The sequence below is a fragment of the Rhopalosiphum maidis genome, chromosome 1 (assembly GCF_003676215.2).
Source record: "Rhopalosiphum maidis isolate BTI-1 chromosome 1, ASM367621v3, whole genome shotgun sequence".
NCBI classification, from domain to species: Eukaryota; Metazoa; Arthropoda; class Insecta; order Hemiptera; family Aphididae; genus Rhopalosiphum; species Rhopalosiphum maidis.
This window is the reverse complement of record NC_040877.1, coordinates 23,700,223-23,724,470: the sequence shown is the minus strand read 5'-3', so window position 1 is coordinate 23,724,470 and position 24,248 is coordinate 23,700,223. Positions and strand designations below refer to the sequence as shown.

At 24.6% G+C, this 24,248-nt stretch overlaps 2 protein-coding genes across 2 annotated transcripts in view; one reads left to right on the top strand and one right to left on the bottom strand.

The window, feature by feature from the left end:
• The first annotated feature begins 962 nt into the window (after window positions 1-962).
• LOC113561143 (L-xylulose reductase-like) lies at window positions 963-7,493 on the top strand. Its single transcript, XM_026967383.1, has 6 exons — window positions 963-1,086; window positions 2,795-3,007; window positions 5,475-5,718; window positions 6,427-6,541; window positions 6,811-7,021; window positions 7,161-7,493. The coding sequence occupies exons 2-6, from the start codon at window positions 2,860-2,862 to the stop codon at window positions 7,262-7,264; spliced, it is 822 nt and encodes a 273-aa protein (XP_026823184.1). The 5' UTR covers window positions 963-1,086; window positions 2,795-2,859; the 3' UTR covers window positions 7,265-7,493.
• A 2,092-nt stretch (window positions 7,494-9,585) lies between these two features.
• Window positions 9,586-24,248, bottom strand: part of LOC113560623 (LHFPL tetraspan subfamily member 1 protein-like) — a 223,693-nt gene continuing 209,030 nt past the window's right edge. Inside the window, exons 5-6 of the mRNA XM_026966612.1 lie at window positions 17,056-17,154; window positions 9,586-11,239 (exon numbers count right to left, since the gene is read on the bottom strand). Coding sequence (XP_026822413.1) covers window positions 11,115-11,239; window positions 17,056-17,154 — 224 coding nt within the window. The 3' untranslated portion in view covers window positions 9,586-11,114. The remainder of the gene's footprint in view (window positions 11,240-17,055; window positions 17,155-24,248) is intronic.

Below are 24,248 nucleotides of genomic sequence, written 5' to 3'. Positions count from 1 at the left end.
GCTTTTTGGAATTTGTATTTTTCTCCAAGATATTGAACACGTGTCGAGAGTATATAAATTTTTTTTTTTATCTTTGTACGAAAAATAATACTATTCTGTTACACAGAATTACCTATCAATTTTCACAAAAATTTTTGTGTGGAAATTTTAAAACTAACCTTGAAATAATACTATTTGATTTTTCAAATTGAATTTAAATTAATTATATTTGGATAGTACGAATGAAAATTTGTACACTATGTAGGTCATTTTGTTTCGCGTGTCTAAAAAACAAAATTAAATGTTAAAATTTGTACAACGAAGCACTATTTTATTTTCATTAAATAACAATTATTTAGACCGACATTGAAGCCATGAAACATATTTTCCTTTAAAATCTTCAATGTTTCATAAAAATATACATATTACATTAGCAAAAATATAAATAGTTATATTATTTTCATTTAGAAAAAAATGAACACAATATATTTTTTATTTTTTATATATTTTACAATTTATTAATACATTCTATATAATATACACAATACTTATTAGATCTTCTTTATTTTGAAATTATTTTATCGTTTTTTCATTTTGTATTTTATCCTTGGAAACCATTTATTACGTATATTATAAAATCGTATGTTTAATATTTTATAATTTTGATTTAACATGAGATTTTGAATTTTCATATATAATTATGTTTTAAACTCAATAATGGACGTTATAGTTTATCGAATTTTCGATTCAAGATAATATACATAATATTGAATTATCGTTCGTTAAAATTGATTGTAGTATTCATTTCGAGTGACTACACATTACACAGTTTATTAAACCGTTTTGAAACTCGTATTTTCATCAGTATTGTATACTTGTAATACCGTATACGTTTTGAGACACACTCTTCTTTCACTTTATAAACTCACATAAATTTTCCCCCCCACATATATGTGACGTCATATAGTGCTTGGCTGTGCTACAATTTACAAAAAAAAGAATGCTTACTATATCAACACGCATGCGTTAGTTGAAATTCGTTTGTTAGTTTCTATACGCCACAAGTAGCGTTACACAGTTTATTGCTTACAATCGGTGTTGTTGGCGGTAAGTTTTTTGTATTAATTTCCACTTTTTTTTTTTGTATTTGTTTCATTGCTTGTATATATTAGTATAATGAAATTGAGATATTATTGATTTTAATATATTTACTACAGCTTATTTCGTTAAAATTCTAAAAAAAATGTAATTGTTATATTATTTTATACTGTAACTCAAATTATTTCACATATTTTTTATAATACCATCTTCTTTAATTTATCTAAATAATAAAATAATGAAAATGTTTAATATTTTTTACTAGATATATTATGCAAATTTAAAAATAATATATATGTTGTCATTGCCTTTCAAAAATAGTTGTAACTGCCTCCTTCCTTTTTCAAAAAAAAAAAAAAATTGATTTATGATTTTATAGAACGCGTATCTAATACATTTTTTTGTGAATAATATAAAACCTCATTAAGAAATAAGTAAAACAATTTAAGTAAAAAGGTAAAAAATTACTTTTATAATCAGTGTTTTTTTTATCAATTTTTGAAATTTTTGAAATTTTTGAAATTTATAAATTAATATATTCCATTTCATAAAGATACGTAAAAAATATTCAAATTGTAATATTTATTATCAAATTAAGTTTTTTTTAGGGGGTAGGTTATCAACTTATAATATGTGGTGTAAATTACTGACTGAGTTATAAAATGAAATAAATGAAATATTTCTAATCAATTATATTACATTTAAATTAACTTAACAAATTGAACTATTGTACATTTAATTTTCTAAGTTACCTTTAATATAATAAATTATCTTATAGCATTAAATAAGATTTGCCGTTTGAAGTAAATCAATTAAAAATTACAATTATAAATTTATTTGCACTTTTTACCTTATCACTTTTTTTAAATAATTTAAAAAAATTCTCAAATCCATTATAGATGCTCATTAAAATATTACACTCTACTGGTTTGTAATATTGATAATATAAAACGTAATCTGAGTATTATGAATTACAGTAATAATTATTTCATTGATATTGTTAGATTTTTTGCAATTAATGATAATTGTTTAGAATAGTATAGAATATTCTAGAATATACTAGAATATTATAGTTAGTGAAGTGATATTGTGATATTGTAATATAATGTAAGTGTATTATAATATAACATAATAATAGATATCAGTAATTATATCCTATGAAAACATTATTTCAATTCAGTGAATTAATTATTACACAAAACAATTTTTTTTTATGCAATATAACATATAATTAAAATTAGACAGAAACAATTATGGTGAATGTATAAAAAAGATTGAAATAATTCAAAGATAAAAATAGATATGATTTGAAATGTTTAATCACGATTTAATTCATTTTTTGGGAATCATAATTATTTGTTAATAAAAATGCATTGAATATTTTTAGTTAGGTTCTACAATACAATGCCTATATTTTTCTTATACACACATATTTCAATAATTTACTTTAATTATGTATATATACTTTAATTAAATAATGTTTCTTATTAATTTAAAAATATTTAACTAATATAATATGTAGGTACTTATCTTACTATTGTTTAAATATAAATAATTATTTTCATGTAAAAATCATCGAATGTAATTTAGAGGAAATAATACTTCATAGTTGTTATAAAAGCAAATTTAAAATTAATTAGATTACAACTTGAATTAAGTATAGTTTATTACAATTGATGCGTTGAAGAATTTGTTATATGAGTTTATGTTATTACAGATAAGTGTTGATAAGACTGAGACTTATTTTATTGAAGTCACTCTAATAAAAAAGCCATATTCAAAATGATACGTTCCATATGCAGACTACCTCATAAAATAGCTGGACAAATGGCCGTCGATATTCTTTCTAGGAGTATGGCTAGCAAGGCACCACAAAAAATGGAAGATTATTTCAAAGGCAAAAAATTCATCGTCACTGGATCTTGTGCTGGTTAGTTATACGATTAAATAAATAACAGTAAATATCATCAATGATTTATATATATATAAGCACGAGTTAAATACACTAAATTCGTCACGCGCACTGCGTGTATTTGTATAGGATGTAATATATATAATGTAGGAATTATGTACCTACAGTACAATGTTTAAGTATTGTAAAGTACAAAATATTATATCAACAAAAATATATGAGCGATTAACAGACATGGATGCATTACAAATTGTGCCATAATTTGTTTTATAATTTATTTAAAGCTATTCTCGGATAAGGTATCCACTGTGAACGATTTACAGAGATTAATTTACATTTTATTAATTAAGAAATTCTTAAATTTGTCAAAAATATTTTATGGTATATCACTATGGTATGAAAAACCATATTTTCTCAAAGTATTTTTCAAATGTTATTATGTTTATTCATCGTCGATTTAAACTTCATATTAATACCGCATACCTGTAGATAAATGATAAGTGTGATGCAAGATAATTTTTTGAAATTAAATTATATTAATTGTAAAGGTATAAAACCTAAATACAAGCAATCCAGCATTGGAATTGGAGTGATTAATACAAATTGAAAATTTTATGATAATACAAAGTCTGTCTGAAACAATATTCAAAGCATGTCCGTTAAAATAATATAAAAAATCATTAAAAATTAAAGCTTATGAAAATAATTTGTTGAATTTAATCAATTAAATAATATTATGCATTGCATTTATTTAAAATCTATATAATTCAATGATAATAATAATAGAAATATATAAATAAAATTATTTAATATTTAATTATATTAAAATTGTAAAATATTACATATTCAGTGAAAAATTAATTTTCCCTTTTAGCTTTTGAGATTATAATTCTTTTATTTTCTTTGCTTAAGGAATTCTTACAAAATATTTTTATAATCTTTAACATTTAATTTTAATGGTTTATTAAAATTTTCTTTTTCTTTTTTATACTGTAACCAACAATATTTATAATTTTACGTTCTGAAATGTTTATCTAAAAATTTTAATAATGAATAAATATTGATTATGGATCAATTAAATTAATAATTTATTTAAATAGTGCCGATTGCGATGTAGTATCTCTTGGTGTTTTACTCTTCTTATAGTATACACTAATTGAAAATGCTTATATAACAATATAAGATAGACTCAATTAGTCGATTTGTGTACCGGACCATAAAGATAATTAGGTGCCTATTCTGTTTTTAATTTCTGATAAATTTCAAAATCAAGCTATTATAAAAAAGAGAACACAGCATAGTGTAAAATCGCATAGTTTTGATTAACAAAAATTGTATGATGTATTATAAGTACTACAAAATTCAGTACCACTACCATAACTCGAATGTCATGAAAACTTAGATAAACTTTAATTATTGAACAGTTCATTGCTCTTGATATAACTTATATATAAATTAGACACCTATATTACTAATCTGTTTTTTATCTGGAAAAAACTTCAACATTTTGAAATTATTTATCTAACAATTACAAAATATGTCTTATCGAAGTAATTAACAATAAATTAAAATATTTTTTAATCTTGAATTTTATATTATATTTATTTACCTGTATTGAATGTAGTTACAAAATATCCAATTTATATTTTTTACTGTTTAAAAAATTTAGATACAGATTTATAAAATATAACTTATATATACCTATTCATATTTAAAATAATTATAAAATTTAAATTTAAATATATTAACCTAAAAAAACTAAATTGATTAAATATTTTTATATTTTGTACTATACATACAATTTTAAAACATTTATGCTGAGTTGTTTTGAGTTTATAAAATCGAACTAATTTAATATTCAATGGAATATAATGGACCAATCATGACCTTAAATTATGTTTGAGTGACCATTAACGCAATATTAAATAATTTAATGATTAGTTACAGTTCACGCGACCTGACATAATATATATTTCATTTTTATAAAAAGCATAATCAATGATTTATTATAGATTACCGAAAATTTATAATTATATAAATATTTTTATTTAGTGCTGTTTAAATAAATTATAATACATGAAGTGGGCTTACAAAAATAAATTTACAATATTTGAAATATATATATAATTATAAATTATTTAATAACATATTAAATGTTTACATTATATTTGAGAAAAATATCAACAACTAAGTAAGGTATACATTATTTGTATATTCGCTATTTTACGTATTTTAAGTTCTTTATTCAATTATTTTAGAGTTTAAAGTCTATGGTATTAAATTTTATTTTATATAATGTATATATGGTTATACTTCAATATGGTTTAATGTCGTATCCACTTAATACAATTTATTTCTATTATATAAATAATCACAAATCTTAGGATAAAGTACTTAATATCAACTGAATTTTCGAAGCCGATTTGAAAATTATTAAATGGTGAATATTTGATGAATTAAAATAAAATTGTATGTTATTTTTTAGGTATGGGTGAAAAGATTACAGAGAGATTGATAGATTTGGGTTCATTTGTTTACGCGGTGGTAGAGAAAGAAGATGGCGCTGCTAAACCGTTACCAAATACTAAACAAATATTTTGTGATGTTTCCAATTGGGAAGATACTTATAAAAAAATGTTGGACATTGGTCCAGTACATGGTTTGGTCAACAACGCCGGTGTAGCTGTTATAGAGTCATTTTTCGATGTCACTGAACATGGTTGGGATAAGTTAGTAAAATTTTAGTTCATTTCATAAATATTATATTTGCGTGACTAATATAAATATAATTACACTATGGATATATTTTTTAATTATTTAGATTAGCCTTAATTCTCAATAAAACACTATTAATATTTATGTTTGGAAATTACATTTTCGATTAAGATTTGCAGAAAAGTATAGGTTATAATTTAAATATTTTTTTGAAAAAAATTTAAAACAAATGAATAAAATGATTTTGTTACTTTTCAAAACCAATTAATCTTCCATTATGGCCATTATTATATAATATTTAATAATTAAATATAAACTAACTAATACAAGTAGAGTGTTATGAATTAGAGATTAATCTTGTAATTATGCATGGAAATAAAAACGATACTAAATTGAGATAACGAACAGTTTATTAAAAAATAATTTCTGGTATTATAAAAGAATTCAGAATTATAAACATACAATTTATTTTAGTACAATTTTAATTTTGAATTTGCGAAGAAAATATTTTTATTGAACTTTTTGAACTTAAAATTAACATTGTGCATACTAATATAGTACTGTACTGTCGTATAACAAACACGAATTACAATAGACTCAATTATTTAAAAATATAAGTTACATTTTTCAAAAAAAAAAAAAATGTTAAGTAATTTTCAATAGAATAAATAATTAACTTAAATTTTTGTGTATTTTAAATAAACAAAATATTTGTTGTTTAGGACTTTAAATATCAACGCCAGAGCCTTAGTGAGAATAAGTCAGGCAGTGGCAAAAAACATGATTGATGCCGGTATCAAAGGATCTATTGTAAATATATCTTCGACAATTTCTACGGTAAGTTATAATATCTGTGACAACGACAAGACAACAACTACTAGTATCCGTATAATGCGATAATGTTAAAAAATTATTAACACGAGTTCTGTATGTAAATCAACGGTTCGCTTATGTTCGTTTAAAAAATAAAAACAACAAAAAAACTACAAATTAATCACGTCTCACAGCAATCAGGTTAGGCGGTGTTAAGTGGTCGTACCGCAATAATAATATTATGACAGCCGAGTGACGCAATTTACATTTTATTTGTTTTGAAACGTCTACAGAGAGCCATACCCGATCATACGACATATTGTGCATCTAAAGGAGCAGTGAATCAAATAACTAGAACGATGGCAATCGAACTGGGCAAATACGGTATCCGTACCAACAACGTTAATCCGACTGTGGTGTTGACTCGCATGGGTAAAATCGCGTGGTCAGATCCAGAAAAATCGGGACCCATAATGAGACGAATCCCGCTGGGCAGATTCGCAGGTTTGTGTGTAACGGAATTTTGCAGCGAGTGTGTCGAAACGAAAACGAATCGTATCGACACGCACGCTTCCGACGACCAACGTTTGCCATGATATTATTACTGGTGATGTTCAATCTTGTGTTTATGTTATGCTTTTAGAAACCGACGACATTGCGAACGCTGTGATTTTCATGCTCAGCGACTACTCCACCATGGTAAACGGAACGGCTCTCGTAGTCGACGGTGGATTTTTAGCCGGATAGACGAATTCGCTGTGAAACAGAGATATTATCAAAGGACTCACTAATTCAACGTAAAAATATACTGTTTTATGTATATTATATTCCAACTCGAACTATTTAAATAATAATAATATGTTATTAAAATATATTTATTACACCCATTGTACAATAATTCTCATACTTTTTTTGACAATACACTGTGTATCCTAAGCCATTAATTTTATTAAATTTCACTTTTTGATTTTCAAAATGTTTCTGTTTTTTTTTATCTGTATATTTTTATAGTTTTTGGCGTTTTCGCAGTTTAATCAATAACACAAATATCATAACTATTTAAGTCATACAACAACAATATTAATATTCATTATAATGCATACACTGTTTAAATGATTTGTTAATTTATTAAAATATCCGGTAAACAATTAACTTTAAATACTTATTTTCGTGAAACCAAATTAGTATTTATGTAAATAAAAAAAAATATATTTTTGATCAATCATATTTTATTTAAACAATTATTTTGATTTTACTTATTCATTTATTTTTCTTGTGATACTAAAAAGAAAAAAAAACATCAATGTTAATCAAATAATTTATTCTTCGTAATTTTTACTTCAAGTAACCAGAAATCTAGCTTTAAATTCTGTATTCTATTAAATATGAGAAAAACTTAGATTACGTTATAGTCAGTGATTATCTAAGCATGATTGATATTTTGATAGCATAAAAATTAATTTAATCCAAACGATATGGTACTAAATAATTTTCAAAATATACTTGACGGTATCAGAAGAAAAAATTCAAAACAAATTTCACTTATATGGTTATTCGGCCAAACTGTTACTTAAGTTCAATGAACTGTAGAAAAATATTCCAAAATATCTTTTCAGTTTAGTACTATTTTGTTTGCCTATTTGGCTATTTTATAACTATTTTATAATTAAAATATATTGCTATTTGTAATTTGTTATTATTATTATTTTTTTTAATATAACTTTCAGTTTAACATATATTAATTGCCAAAAACACCATCTAGTAAATTACAATATAGTTATACATTTATATGGTCAATATCGACGTACTTAAGGACGGTGTAAATTGGAACGTGGTATAAATAACTTAATAATATTCTAAAATTCTAAATATTTAAAAAAAATTGTCTCTTCGCTTCTGTAATTTCGTGTAAATGAAATATTACTATAAATATAAGTAGTAAAGTACATAATTAGGTATACCGTATATAGTTAATTTTCATATTTTTTTACCTATTTATGATTATTTTTTTAGTCTCCAAAATTGAAACTAGATTTGATTTGCTACAATCAGAAACCTCTCATCCGACACTATCATCCTACAGTAGTACAGTATGACACTAATCGATTTAGATACCTACCGTTTTGGTAGTTTGGTTCAAATTTTAGATTTGCAGCCATAATATGTTCTATAATACACCTAACTTTTACTATTATTCACGAATAATGTTTCATTGACTTTAATTTCTAGAAATCGAGGAGAGGGATTAAAAATTTACCATTCGAAACTACATTTACCGTTACCAGAAACGTAAAGCACCAATATAGAATAATCATTTAATGGTGACTTAATAGCACAATATCAATTTACACTAAATTTTAACTAAGATTTTCTATAAAATATTATATAGATGATTGGGTTTCAAACTTCTTTTAAGCTTTTATTAAAATCAAAATAAATAATTTTTATTCAAAATTATTTTTTACGTGTGCTAGTTAACAATTTGGGAATCAATTTATTAATCTTGATTCGTGGATTATAACTTTAACTAATTAGGTACTTCAGAAGTATTAGCTTATAAGCTTTTTAGATTAACTTATTCGATCTGAACTAGATGGAAACCTCATGAAGAACATTGAATTTAATTATGTGTATTGTTTACACCTTAACAAAAAAAATATGCTTGATAGTTTAGTATTTGAGAATTAAATAATTTAAATTTATTTTAACATATTGTACTTTATTTTATATATTTAAATACAATTAATAATAATACAATTAGTAATACTTGAATATATATTTTTAACTCGATTTAATATATAATAATGTGTCAAATTGAAATACAAATTATTTAATTTTGGTTCTTCAGTAAAAAAAAAAAAAAAAAATAAATAAATAAATAAATATATTATTTCTAAGATTACTACCAGCAATTAAAATAAATAAAAAAAATGTAAACATCTTTCATAAACTCTATTTATTTATTGTTAAGTACTTATAGGTATATAGTATATACAATGTGTATCTAATACCTATATCAGTAATTTATTTAAATATTGCATATAATATTATAGTAGGTAATTATTATAACAATAGTTATGTTTGCGTATATTTGACAAATTGTATGTGGCTCGTGAATTATATTTTATATTTTTATGACACTAAAGATTATAGTATTGTATTATAATAAATATATAATATATTTTAACGAATAATAATAGTGTAAATAATTAATATGATCAATATTAATTTTGTGCTTATTCGGTTCATCGTCAAACTTTGCACATAAGGAAGGGTTCAATAATTGCTTAAAAATTAATTTATTCTGTACAATGAATTATAATTAAAAAAAAAACAAAAATTATAACTTTCTTAGACCATTAAAATTCACTTAAAATGTATTTATAAATTATTGTTTAATTATTTAGATTAAAAAAAAATACAATCTATTACACATTTTATGAGCTATAAGCAGTTAATAACCACAATATTAAACAATGAAAAAAAAACTGTGTTATTTCTACAAATCGAAATTATTTAATTGGAAATTGTGTATTTATTTTAAATATATTATTTTGAATAAACTTACTTCTGTATAATTAAATAAATTGTAGTTAAATCAATAGTATGTACAAGTAAAAAAAACAAAAAAAAACAATAATATTGATTAAACGGTACTAGTAATTAAATAATAATAATAACATTTCGATAATAACTTCTGCACTACTAAATGTTCTCCCATGTACATATTGCTGGGTAGCCGTTTTTGTTGAATTTAAATATTATTTTTTCAACTTAAATTTTCAATATTTTTCTAATTTTGGAAAACATAAATGTTCCAATGCTAATAATGCAATATAATATCATTTAATATAGAAATACACACAAAAAAAAAAAAAAAGTAATAAAGTATAAATAATACAAATCCAAATGAAATATTTAAATTTCAAATAACAGATATTTACACAACAATAATATACATAATATATTATTATATTGCAGTTATAATATTATTCTTGGTTGTCAATCGCTATTCTCCGTACAACGATTGACCGAAAGAATACTAAGTTATACATACACAATTTACGATTAAGACTACGTTTTAATTTTAATTGAATGAATATTATTATTATTACTATTAAATTCAACAACACGTAGTGTTTACAGGATTTTTTCATAGAACAAGACAATATCGTAATAATGCATATCGTACGCATGCAATAATATTACTCGTATTATGTAGACGCGAAAACGACAGAAAAATAAGATAAAGAATAGACGGTAATCAATGTTCGTTACGGCGTACAGTCATAATTATTATCGAAATAATATTATGATAACAACAATTATTATAACGATAGTATCATAAGTGCCTGACGGTTTTTTGATTTTTTAACAAATACGAAATACAATGTGGTATAATATAATATTATTATTGTTTTAGAGTTTACAGTGAGCGATAATGGTTGGTTTGAATTGTGTTTCGTCGTCGTCGTCGTCGTCGTTGTCGTTTTTGCGGAGGCTGGCGACGTGCGTTTCACGTGCGACAGAAATAATGGCCAGCGGCGTATCCTGGGTCATGTGCGGAGGAGGATGCTGTGGCCTGAGCGTGCACTCATCAGATAGAACGAAATGAATTGCCCGGGCTGTCGCGGGACGAGTAGAAGCTCAGGTAGAAGCACAACAAGAGCAGCGCCACCGAAGAACCCAACATGTACACGGACCACGACAGATGACACGTTCCTGCGGACAAACAAACAAAAATATATAATATTAAATGAGTACATAATAACTGCAAGTCGAATTACATCCGTTACGATATTAGTATTATTATTATTATTATTATTATTTTATTGGTTGACGGTTCGACAGTGCGACGCGCAACGATTGCATTACAAATGTGGGTAATATCGAATAGAGTTCAAACGATATAATATATTTTTGCTCTATTTGCCACCGCACATCTTCTGAAACAGTCCGAGTGAGAACCATCGCGTGTCTAATGGATCGGTGGTAGAACAATACTATTATAAGATTTTAATAATGCTATACATGGACATACTATACTATATTTTTGTAAGGGTGAACGGGTAACCAGCTGTTCACATGTAATCAGTCCCGTCCTCGGAGAGAAAGGGGGTGGTTAGCTTAGTGTTTTTACTTGAATTTGGGGCCTCGTGTTTAAAAAAAAAAAAACGGTTGAATTGGTTTCAGATGTTATATTATTTCAAGCATTTAAAATGTCATGTTTCATATAGAAGTACCGAGGAATTTCTTAAAAATAAAGCGCCGATATACTTTAATAATATGTATTAAGTTAATAACTGTCGCGGTGAAAGCGAAGGGGAACGTAGTAATACTTCCAGAAGACCCTGGGGCTTTTTTTTTTTCATGTTCATAACTTTACTGCTTATACCCTTAATTTGATTCTTGAAGATATAATATAGTCCATCATACCAGAAGCACTTTTTTTTTAAGTAACTCAAAGACAACACTATTTTTTCTGTTTCCACCGCGAGATGAAAAATTTATCTGAAATTAATTTATATTTTAAACCAGTCAATATATGAAAGATAAAATAGTAGGTATTTTAAAAATACCTGTAAGTATAAATCTATGTTGGGCTTGCCAAATATTTTCGTACCGAATCTCAAAATAGTTATGTTTGTTTTGGGTCTTTTATACCCAAGAATGGCCATGTGTGTGTAATTTTTAGTTCTTTGGTACAATATTGTTTCAATTTTTTGAGCAGATCAAAGTGGATATTAAATAGTTTTTATTATTTTATAAAAATGAATATGGTTTCAATAATGATTTTAGAGATAGTGGAAATATTTTAAGATTTTTACATAAAACACGAATTAGATTACATTATGTGAAATTTTTTAACTAAAACGTTAAAAACTGTGTTTTTTATATTTTCAGAAAATGTTTACTTATTTAAACTTAAAACATGAACGGATATGAAAAAATAAAACATTTTACAGTTTGTAAGACTTTTAAGTCAAATAGACCACGCTTAATAATACAATTATTATTAATAAATAAAATTACTAAACATATTTACAATAAATATAAAATTAATTTAATAATAAGTAAAAGATGTCGGTTGTTAAAAAATATCTTTTAGTTTAATTTATTAATAAACCTACGGGACAATACTGCAGGCGTTATCGATGGCAATTTAATCTACATCAAGTACATCTAACAAAATATTATAGAGACGATTATAATAAAGTTATTACTATTGTTGGAAAAATTTATAGTATTTATAGTAAAATTCTATAAAATATACATAGATACTTGTTACAATGTTACATAAAATTAATGCATTTGGCTTTTTTCATTGTTTATAATATATAATTATAACATTCATAAGCTGATTGCAGTTTTTATAAATAATAATATTATGTTATTTCATAGAAGTCAAGTATAATAACTCGTATAACCAATATTTTGTATTTTATCGTAACTGTATTGATACAATCATTATAATATATTTAATGATATTATTATAATATTTTGCGTATAATATACCTTACTATATATTATAATACGTTACTATATATTCCTTTATATTTATTTTGTATACGTTTTATGATTTGTTTCAAGTAGCAATAATATGAAAACCAATACAATCCCCAGAGATATGCGTATTTGATGTATTTGATCAATAATAATATTCAAGGATACCAAGATTGGTTCTTTTTATGTCAAATATAAAAATAATTGAATTAATTTAACGCTTATGTATTATGGCATATTATATTATACATTTCTAATGTACTTTTATTTATATTATAATATATGAATGTAATCTGTATATTGTACTAGTTTACTATTAATCATATTTCAGAGAAAATCGATGTATTAGTTTGTCGTTTATATTCAAGAATTTCTAATAATCTATTTAATAACATTGTAGCAAATTAAAATTATAAGTTAACATTTTTTTAGAGCTGATAACATATTATAAGCTGCACCAATAATTTATAAAAACTGTGTGTGTGTGTGTGTGTGTGTGTGTACTGCGTAATCCAGGTCCCCACATCAAAGTCTGGGTTCCTATACTAAACGTTTGTTATTTATAAACCATTTGCTCATTTTTCGCGTAAATGGAATTTAATAGTTCGAGTATTGGCATTACAATGATTTTTTGAAATGTTGAAGAATATATAGTTTTCAGATGTAACATTTCATGACACGCATTTTAAAATAAATCTGATTTGTATTATTGTTCAAGTGATTTTGTTTTCAATTCTAATACTTCATTAGTCAGTGATTAAAAGTTTAATAATGGCTCAAAAATGTTACAAATATTTTTGACCGCTTAAAATTGATGTTCTAAGTCTAAGTTCTATGTTCTAACAGAATAAAGTTAATTGTGTAGTAAACCACATAATTTTATAAATACTATTTCACTGTTTCAGGTTCAGTACTTTCAGAAGTTCGTTAAGAAGTATCGATAAGATAAATGATTTTTTTTTCTTTATTTGTCTAGTATTATCTCCGAAATTTGGTACTATTATCATTTCCTTAGCTCAGTGTTTCTTAACCTTTGTGTTATGGCGACTTGGTATTAACATTTTTTATACTTCGTGACATACAATAAAAAAAAAAAAAATAGAAGGATAATACCTATTAATTTTTGTAAAATATAGTGTCAACAACGTTCGTACATTTCGTGTTATTTGATATTAGTACTTCCCGCGACATATTTGGACTTACCCGGCGGCACACCGGTTGAGAAACACTGCATTAGCTACTTGCTGTGTTTCGAATAGAATTTGAGGCCAATTATGTCATATATTTTATATGTATTTTTTTAAACTCTAGAGGAGATTAATTTCTACATCTAATGATGTTCCTATTTTGGTGTAACATTTCTTTGATCAATACACGATAATATTTTATATTAAAACGAAGACATAATCAGGCTTATAAACGAATATTTTTTCATTGATTTAACTTAACTGTGATTTTTTCTTGGAAGCGTGTTACCTAAGTTTAATTTATTAAGCGATCTAATGCATTTTGATACTATGGAATTGTTTTAAAATTAAGTTAATTACATCAATCGCGAACTTTATCGAGTGTCTCGAATGTTTAATTTAAACTGTTATTTATAATATAGTTTAATATAAAATAAGTATTTATATTAAAATTTCAAAAATTACAAATTAATTTCAACGGTCCCACGCTCTTTTAAAATAGTTGGGCCCCTGTACTAGTGGTCCAATAGCACCCCTCATTTATGGAGGCCCTGGCGTAACCTAATTATATGTTGTGTGGGAAGTTATAAGTGAAAAATATAAAACGATGCTTAGTGCGATATGTTGTTTTGTTTGAAATTTAGTTTTACTTAATATTATAAGCCAATTTAAATATTTAATATCGTCGGTCATTTATTTTTATGAGTAACTAAATAATAGTATGAAAAAAAAGTAAAAAGTAGAATTATATAAAATTATAAAAGCATGCATAAAAATATAACATAGTATGCACATTGATATAAATGAATTTTTTTCATGATCTAGAAAATAAATTTACATATTTTAATTAGATATTATAGAAAATATGGCAACTTCGGTCATTGGGATTGGAAAGGTTTTGCAAACGTTTTGCTTAGTTTCTATGCGGTAATAAGATCATGAAATTATTTTGGATAAACAAGTTAGAATTAGTTAGTTTTTGAAGATATGAAATCAATTGATGTGACGCACGGAAATAAGATACATGTATTTGCACGCACTTGAGTGTTTGTGACCCTCTATAGCAACGCATATATGTTATATAATATTATCCGAACTTTTTTTTTTTAATTTGTAAGACATTATCGGGTTACCTTATGATTTTGTTGGTTTTTTTTTTTTAATTTTCCACCAATACCCCAACTATACAACTCCATGATGATGCATTTTTCCGTATGATAAACAATGTTAGAAGTGAGAAGCTTATTATCGATACATTGATTAGAAATCGACGTTTATTACGATGAGTTATAATTATACGTCACACCACAGCATTAGTTTCACTAAGTTAGTCGGAAAGAAATGCTACCACTGACGATAGTAAAATTCATAGTACGTTATATCTACTGAGCGATATCCAAGGTAGGATGGTGCTAATTGTTGTACGAAGAAAAGGGAAAACTGAATCAAATATACAAGTATGTTTTTACTTTGTATTTATTTGTATTTATAATAAATATTTTATAATTAACTGTTTACTAGAAATAATTTAAATATTAAGTTTTGTGTTAGAATAAAGACATAATATTTGGTAATTTTTATATTATAGAAGTTGGGGATCACATAACAACCACTAATTTTGAAACAACGATTTTCTCAGACAATGTAATGTATATATTTATACGGTAGCTATATAATAATGAATAAAAAACACATTATTTTAGTGATTGGGAATTATATTACATTGTATAACATATTATTTTCTTATAAAATATGAGCACTAGTTATCAAATTTTTAACAGAACACCTTGTATTTATTTTTTTAGTATAGATAAATATAATTATATGAATTTATCTATAGTCTATACTTCATCATTTATTAATAATACGTTATTATTGTACTGATGAAAAAATGTCGATAGTGTTTACGGTTGTGAAAGTCCGTGTAAGATAGAATATGAAAAGTCATCTTAAATTTGTTATTCTTTCTGTCGTTTTTAAATTAAATTGTATCGATTTTTTAATGACTTCGAAATCAGATGTCATTGTAAAACGTATTTAAAACTGATTAAGTTTGGAGATAAATGGCAGAAAAAGACTGTAGTTCAATTTTGATCAAGATACTAAAGATTAAATAAGGTGTACGTAACATAATTCATATTGTATTTGGAAGCATTAATACTAGACAGCTAAGATCAAATTATTAACGTTAATAATTCAAATTCAAATACAAATCAATGCAGATATTCTTAGTTAAATTTTCATTTCAATCGATTTTAAATAATAAACAACAAATTGAAATACTGTAGTCATAAAATTTCTAAAATTTACCAAATACTGGTGACAATACACACATTAAATATAATATGATGTATTTGTGATTCAAAAAAGTTATACAATTTTAAATAATTGTTTGATGTAAAAATTACGTTTTATTGTTTTCTTATATTTGAATTTTAATAAGTACATTATTTCTACGTAGTATTTTTAAATGTACTATTCTATTTATGAAATTCTATGTTCTAGTTCAAATCACTAATAAGAGTCGATTACGATTCTTTGAAATAGACGTTATTATTTACGCCATCTTCACAGGATTTCTCGCCAATAATGATGGTAAATAATTTTATTAGTCTCGTAAATGTATTTCATGAAAATAATTCCATTTTAATTACCTGATGATTTGAAATTCACATTGAGGAATTTTAATAAAGCCTGAGAATGAAATATCTCCTTTGAAATAAAACAGGCGTAAATATATGTGAATATTGTACACATGCTAAAATTGTAGAGTGCATATTATAATATTACGAAATTTGAGAGTGACTATATTCAACAACCCTGTTATTTGAGATAACGTGCTCTTACCTAGCTTATATGGTCCAGATATGTTCCCACAGGACTCTTTCACTTCTCTATTATCCCAGCCAATCGGATAAATAGCGCCACCACTGCTGACAAGAGCCGCTGAAAAAAAAAATTATTAATTATAATTAATTGATAACTTTAACAATACAAAAACTAAACAGAGTGGACAAATATACGTGAGAAAATCAAAATAAACACAATTATAAAATTTAAATGAATTAACTATTAAGAAGTACATAAATTACTTAATATTTTTATAGTCACTAATAAATAACTTATTAAAATAATTTAAAAATTATATTAGTTTTATAAAAAAAAATGTATATAAAAATATAAACTGAAAAAAGGGATAAATTGCTTTGTTGTATAGTAAATTTTAAATTACATCTAGTTATTGTGTAGTTTACTGTATTGACTGCGGAAGATTTTGAACGAAAAAAATGAGTCAGTTATTATTTCTAAAAATGTTGTATAATTATTCATCTTTCGATTAGTAAAATAGCTACAACTCATTTTTGCCAAGACCATTGTACCTATAAGAATGGCGTAAATAGGTTTGTGGTATAAAATAGCTTAAATATTTTTAAATTTTTATTGTGTATATAAAATTATAATAATATGTAGTAATAGAAACAATTTTCAACTACAACAAAATTATACCTACTATTATATTTAGAAAAAAAATCGCTATCTTTTGTTTAAAATATGTAGACAAAATTATTACGCATAATATTTATGTATTATTGATATTTTAAAATTTCTGTAGAAAAAGCTTACAAGGAACTTTTAAATATATTTTTAATCATTTGGATTTGAAAAAAAATGTTAACGTTATAAGTCGAAAAAAAAATATAAAATTATAAATATTTACTTACATCTCAAAAGATCTAAAATATTTTTAAAAAATATACAAATGTTATGAATTTAATTTAAAATAACTACGGTAATCTAAATTCAATTTTCAAATATTAAAAATATTTCAATATTTAATTTTGAAGTATTTTTTCTGGTAAAAAGTGTCTACTGACACAAAAAGAAAAATGCACGAACATAAATAAAATAATTGTAAAAAAAGGTAATCTTGAACCCGTTTAGTATCTTATACAGTATAATACATTCATTGTTAAACACATCGTACGTAATATAATATAAATAATTATATTCATAATGACTATATATGACTTGATTACATTGAATTCAGTGTATAATTACATGGTTAATTTATGTTAACCTCTATTAAATTTACACTATTTTTAAATTGAGCAAAAATGAAATATAAATAAAATTTCAAACGCATATTTGTAATCACAGCGAAAAGTTTACATTTGATAGTTCAATGCAAATACATTTTATCATATTATCATGATGATAAAAAAGAAAGAAAGGCATTTATATCAGAAAAAAAAAAACAAAAACAAAAACCAAGAAACTAGTGTAGTATATAAATTAGCAATTAATTAAAATCATCCGTTACTTTCAAATTTATAAATATGTTAATTTAAATTAGCATCCCAGTTATTTGGTACCGTGAGATAATTATTATAATTCAAATGAATAATGACACAGTTCATTAGAGTTTGATGATTAGACTATCTATTTGAAGTTACAATACTGTAATGCAAAAGAATCGCATTATAATTTTATGATGTAATCAAATTTAATATTCTTTTGAACCTACGCATTTTACCGACAAGACAATTTTCTTATATAATGCATAATGTATTTTTTTTTAATTTGTTATTTAAAAACCTAAATACATATACATACTTTCAAAAAGTCGTATGCCTAATGTTTATGGTATGATTTATTCTTTATTTTTATCATTTTTATCAATTTTACTCATTATTTTGTATTTATTTTTACATTATTATAAAATTTTCAAACTACTATAAATTTGAAAAACAATTTTTTTAAAATTTTTATTATTATCAGTAGATAAAAATATATACAAATATTAGATAGTCCTTAAATTCTACCAAGAAAATGGTTCTAAGCATTAATAAAATAAAATCTTTTTAAAATAATTAATAGTCTTAGTTTAAATAAAAATTTTTACGAATTCAAAATGTATATTAACTAATTATTACCAAGTTCGTAACGATAAAAAATTATTTATTCGGTGTTTATTTATCGGATTAAGATATTATTAGGTTCCTACACTTTTCGGTAATCTTACAAACGATAAATCTACCAATCAATGCGTTATGATTTTGTTGACTTTATGAGTATATCGAATACGATTTTTGGAGACGAAATGTACCAGAATGATTTGTACAGCGATTTACCAACACATCTGCTAGTAAATATTATCATAGGTACGCGTCATTGACCTCTTATCGTGATCGTGGATTGTTGGTATGAAATAACTAGACAAAAACAAGGACTAGCTGATAAGATTTTGGGTGGAACCCAAGTTACATTGACTATAGAGCAAATTCTAATAATATATTTTCCATTCAGTTCGCATAAATGCAACTAATAGAGTATTGCGACCACGTATTTCTAGCAGGTACTATTCATATCCCGTCTGCTTATGCACACAGTGTGGTTCATCTCCTCGGGCTGCAGGAGTATAATATTTAAACTGAAATGCTTTCCAGTTTTAGACATTGTTCACAAATTGAATGTATAATTTCGTGGCAATTAATATTCATTCACACATACACAAGCCGTGTATTTTTATGTGAGGATTCACAACTCTCATCTCACGTGTAAAAAAAAAAAAAAAAAACAAACAAATAAATAAAATGTAACCAAAAACATTTGTCGCGCTATTATAATGTGTACCTATATAATACGTTCACAAAAAGTGGGTATTATATTATTGTATTATGATTTATATTTCAAGTCTGTGTTAAATTTTAAAACGAGTAATAAATAATAAACGAATATTTTGATATCGCACAAATACACGAAATACAAGTCTACGGCCATATTATGTTTTGCGACCTCGGCAAGGGTTTTTTTTTCAATTTCAGACCCTCCTCTAGTCAAAACTAAATCATCACACTTGACTCAAAAGATGTCCATCGATTGTTCCAACTGTGTTAATTGTCATTTCCAATCAACATCGAAATTACCATATAGGTAGTTGCGATGTTATTAATTGCACGGTGGTCTAAACAATGGGGTAAAATAATAGCCCATGTACATCGACCTCGACCGCCTTTGAACCGTTTGTATTGTCTGTCATATAATATGTGGACATTGTTTATGGGTGAATAAACAGAATATACACATTAGAGATAAAAGTAAAACTGTATACGAAATTATAATCCATAATAATTGATTGAATGTTACAAAAAGCCAATGGAAATTTGACAAAACTTTCAATTTATGATTAATTGGCTACAAAGTTATCACAATATTAATGAAAATGGTAAAATTGTTAGTTGTTTCGGAAAATACCAAAAATACTATAATTGTATACTACAATAAATAATGAACTTTTTATTATATAATCTGCAATTTACATTCAATTGCACTTATTAATTTATTAATATAATAATTATAATAACCGAAGAAAAATACAGCAGTATATTTACTTAATACTTATCGTTTAAGTATACATAATTCGTATATTATAGTAGTTGAAAAGAAAACATTTATAATACGTTAAGTACAGCAAACGCGTCATTACGTTTATTTACTTAATATTTTTTTTACATACACAATTTGCATTAATAAAAACACATTTAATTTTAATACGCGTATATTTCTACTAGTTTCCGACTTATGAATGAGTGAGGACTTGATTTTCATTTAAAATATTATTTTGTAAAGGAATACATTTATACATAAAATAACTTAATTTAAAAACTAACAGAGCATATTATTAACGTTAACGCATGGTACTTGGTAGACGGGCTTGGCTAAAAATGGTTTCATAAAAATGGTTAATATCATAAATAATAATAAATTATAGTTTGCAATACTATAATACATTAAACTCGACAATTTTGTACTTGAGCTTGACACGTCTGGTATATATGGGGCACTATAATGTAGGGCATATTTGGTCGTCTAAACATCTTTTGTGTATTTTATCATATCATCATAGTTATCATTCCTTTAGAGATTATGCTATTATGTCACCCTTTTCGACTAAAATGTACTCATCCCTTTTTAGCTAAAATTTACCCTTCCCTTTTCGGCTAGTATAATTTTTTTTTTAATTTACAATTATAACAACTGAACTTAACAATTAAATTAATATAATATAAAATAAGTAACAATTCGGGGTTAACTTTATTTCAAAAATATTAACTAATTAAAAATAATACAATTTGTCAAAAAAAAAAAAAAATTAGTTTTTAATTTGACTAAAGTATACGTTTAAAAATTTGGTTATAAATTATTTTATTTTATGATTTTTTCACATATATATTTTTCAAACAAATATCGTTTAATTGTAAAAAATAAAACTCAAACTTAACTGTTGATATACTCGTATTCATGAAGGCATATTTTTTCACACAGTTGTATGCAATCATTTTGATAATTAAAAATCACATTTATGGATACGGTTATATTTAATTAAATAAAAAAATTGTCAAGTTCAGTTGTTATAATTGAAAATTTTAAAGAAAACTATACTGCACGAAAAGAGGACTGCCCATGTCACTATACCAATTACTAAATAACCGTTCTAGCACAGTTATACCAAAAACTAGACGTATCACTTCGATTAGTCATTTTTGTCGACGGCTGGGGGTCTACAATATTATATTGCTTTATTTGTTTCTTTTATTTTTTTTCGTAGGCGCATTAATGTTTTCTCAGTTTCAAATAAATTTTTTTTTAAGTAGTCTTAATGGTAGATATTTAATGCAATACGACACTATCCCGCGTTATCGCTTTTGCTTTTATTTACAATTTAAATTCATCATGAACCGTGATATCATTATACAATATAATACGTACTACTTACATATTATATTATTATGACTGTTATTATTCGTACACACGAGTATAATAAAATGCATGTACCTAAATACGATTTTATAGATAAATTTGTATATTGTTTAATTAACATTTACTATTAAGAATATTATAAATGCAAATATACTGTTGAATATTCCACACTTGTGCGTTTATAATTATAATAGCTGACAACATTCAACATAACAACTGTAAGAGATGATAAAAAATATCTAGGTACGTATGTTTGTAATTATATGTTTTGTTCGAATGGTTTAATTATACTTTATTATTAATTACAATTTACAGATACTCTCAAAAACATAATACTATAGCCTATAAGTTGTATCCATCTTTAATCTCTGTAATGGTTATTATAATTATATAAAGGGTCCAGACGTGTATGCACATTTATGTATATTTTACTAAATTCAATGATTATAATATGTAGTCTAAAAACAAAGTTGAGTCGAAACATAATTCAACATATTATAATATTTTCAGCATACGTCAGTATTGCATTAGATACTTACTAATTAATATGGTTCAATATAATATTATTGTATATATACAAATTTATATCCGATTTTTAATTAATTTGTATTCGTACTTTAGTAATAATTTAATAATTTAATCATATTTGGTGTTGTGTATTCAGTTTAGACTTCGATGATATAGTTGATAATAAATTTTTTTTTATTTTTTTAAACAATACTTTTCATACTATAAAAATATAAAAAATAAATAAATACGCAATGTAATATGTTCAGCGTCACAATTAAACAATATTGTACCATATATTTTTTATTTTATTATTATTGATCGAATTACAACTTTATAGTTTGTAGGGAATTATATTGTTTTTATATTTAATATATATATTTTTTAAATTAGGAATGTTATTACAATTGATTAATATTTTTTTAAGAATATTAAACTATTTTAGTTATTTGTCTTGATCTCTGTGCCACACCAAATGTGTTATTTTTAGTTTTGCGTTCAATACATTTTAAGCAACTACCTATTTTATGTGTATAAAGATGTGTGTGCACATTTAATAGTACTTAGTGCATACATTTCCGGTACTTAGTTATAGTTAGTACATAATTAATCCTCGAACGCAATAGTCACTATAACAGCTTTACAAGAGTTACACTATTGTGTTATATTATTTTCACTAATAAAATGATATAAAACACTTTAACAATTTGATGAATATTGTCAATTGGTTGGAAATTGGAATCGCGTTAATTAAAATAATTGTTAACTCATAGGCTTTCTATAATTGTTTTATCTGAATCGAAATTATCATTTTTGAGTGTTAGTTAAAAAATTATTTCATATTATTCAGAATATTGAGTTTAGGAATACGTTTTGTTGCTAGTATTATAAGTGTTAATAATTAATACGCATTTATTATACCACAAGAGTGATTTATTTTGTATGCGGTTATTGTACGGTTAGACACAAAACGCTGATTATCAGTATACATAAATATATTTATTGATTATCTAGTTATGTTACGTTTGAAAAATGTAATTCAAATTAAATATTTTAAATATCTAAACCACATATAATATACATACATTTAAAATTAACAGCTATATTATACATAAAAATATTACCTTTTAAATATAATTGTGTTCTTGATTGATTGGAAATAAATTAATCTACGATCGAAGTACAAAAATGTTTTTAAAAGTATAATTATTTTTTCACAAACCAAAAAATAAGTCAAAAGTAAAAGTCATGATAATAATAATTGTTTTTGGAATGTAATCATAACAACTTAAAGACGTTGCAATATAACAATATATCGATACACTTTTATAACTCCTCCGTCGTTCGAATGACCTTAACAAAACAATGGCTTACGAAAGTTTGTGAACTTTACTTTTTTTAATCATTTATTTTTCAAATGAACGTTTTAAGTTGAAGTTGTGGATTTAAATACCTTAGTAATGTACATTTATTAGTTTTATAGTAGAGTAATTTTATACCTATAAATGTCGTTTAACGTGTTCAATATGATTTAAGTTAAACATGTTATGAAACCTTCAATGTTTAACGTGAAATAACTATAGGTAAAGGAAATTCAATTATACTGAGGTTTGTCCTTTATCGCCATGTTTCTAAGATTCTGAAGCATGAGGATATCCTATTGAAGATTTGGTGTATTGTTAGTAATTTCCGGTTTAAAAGCCACTTTAGACGAGATCGTTGAACAACAATATTTTCACCGAGTCTATGATCAATTTATTAAATATTCATTG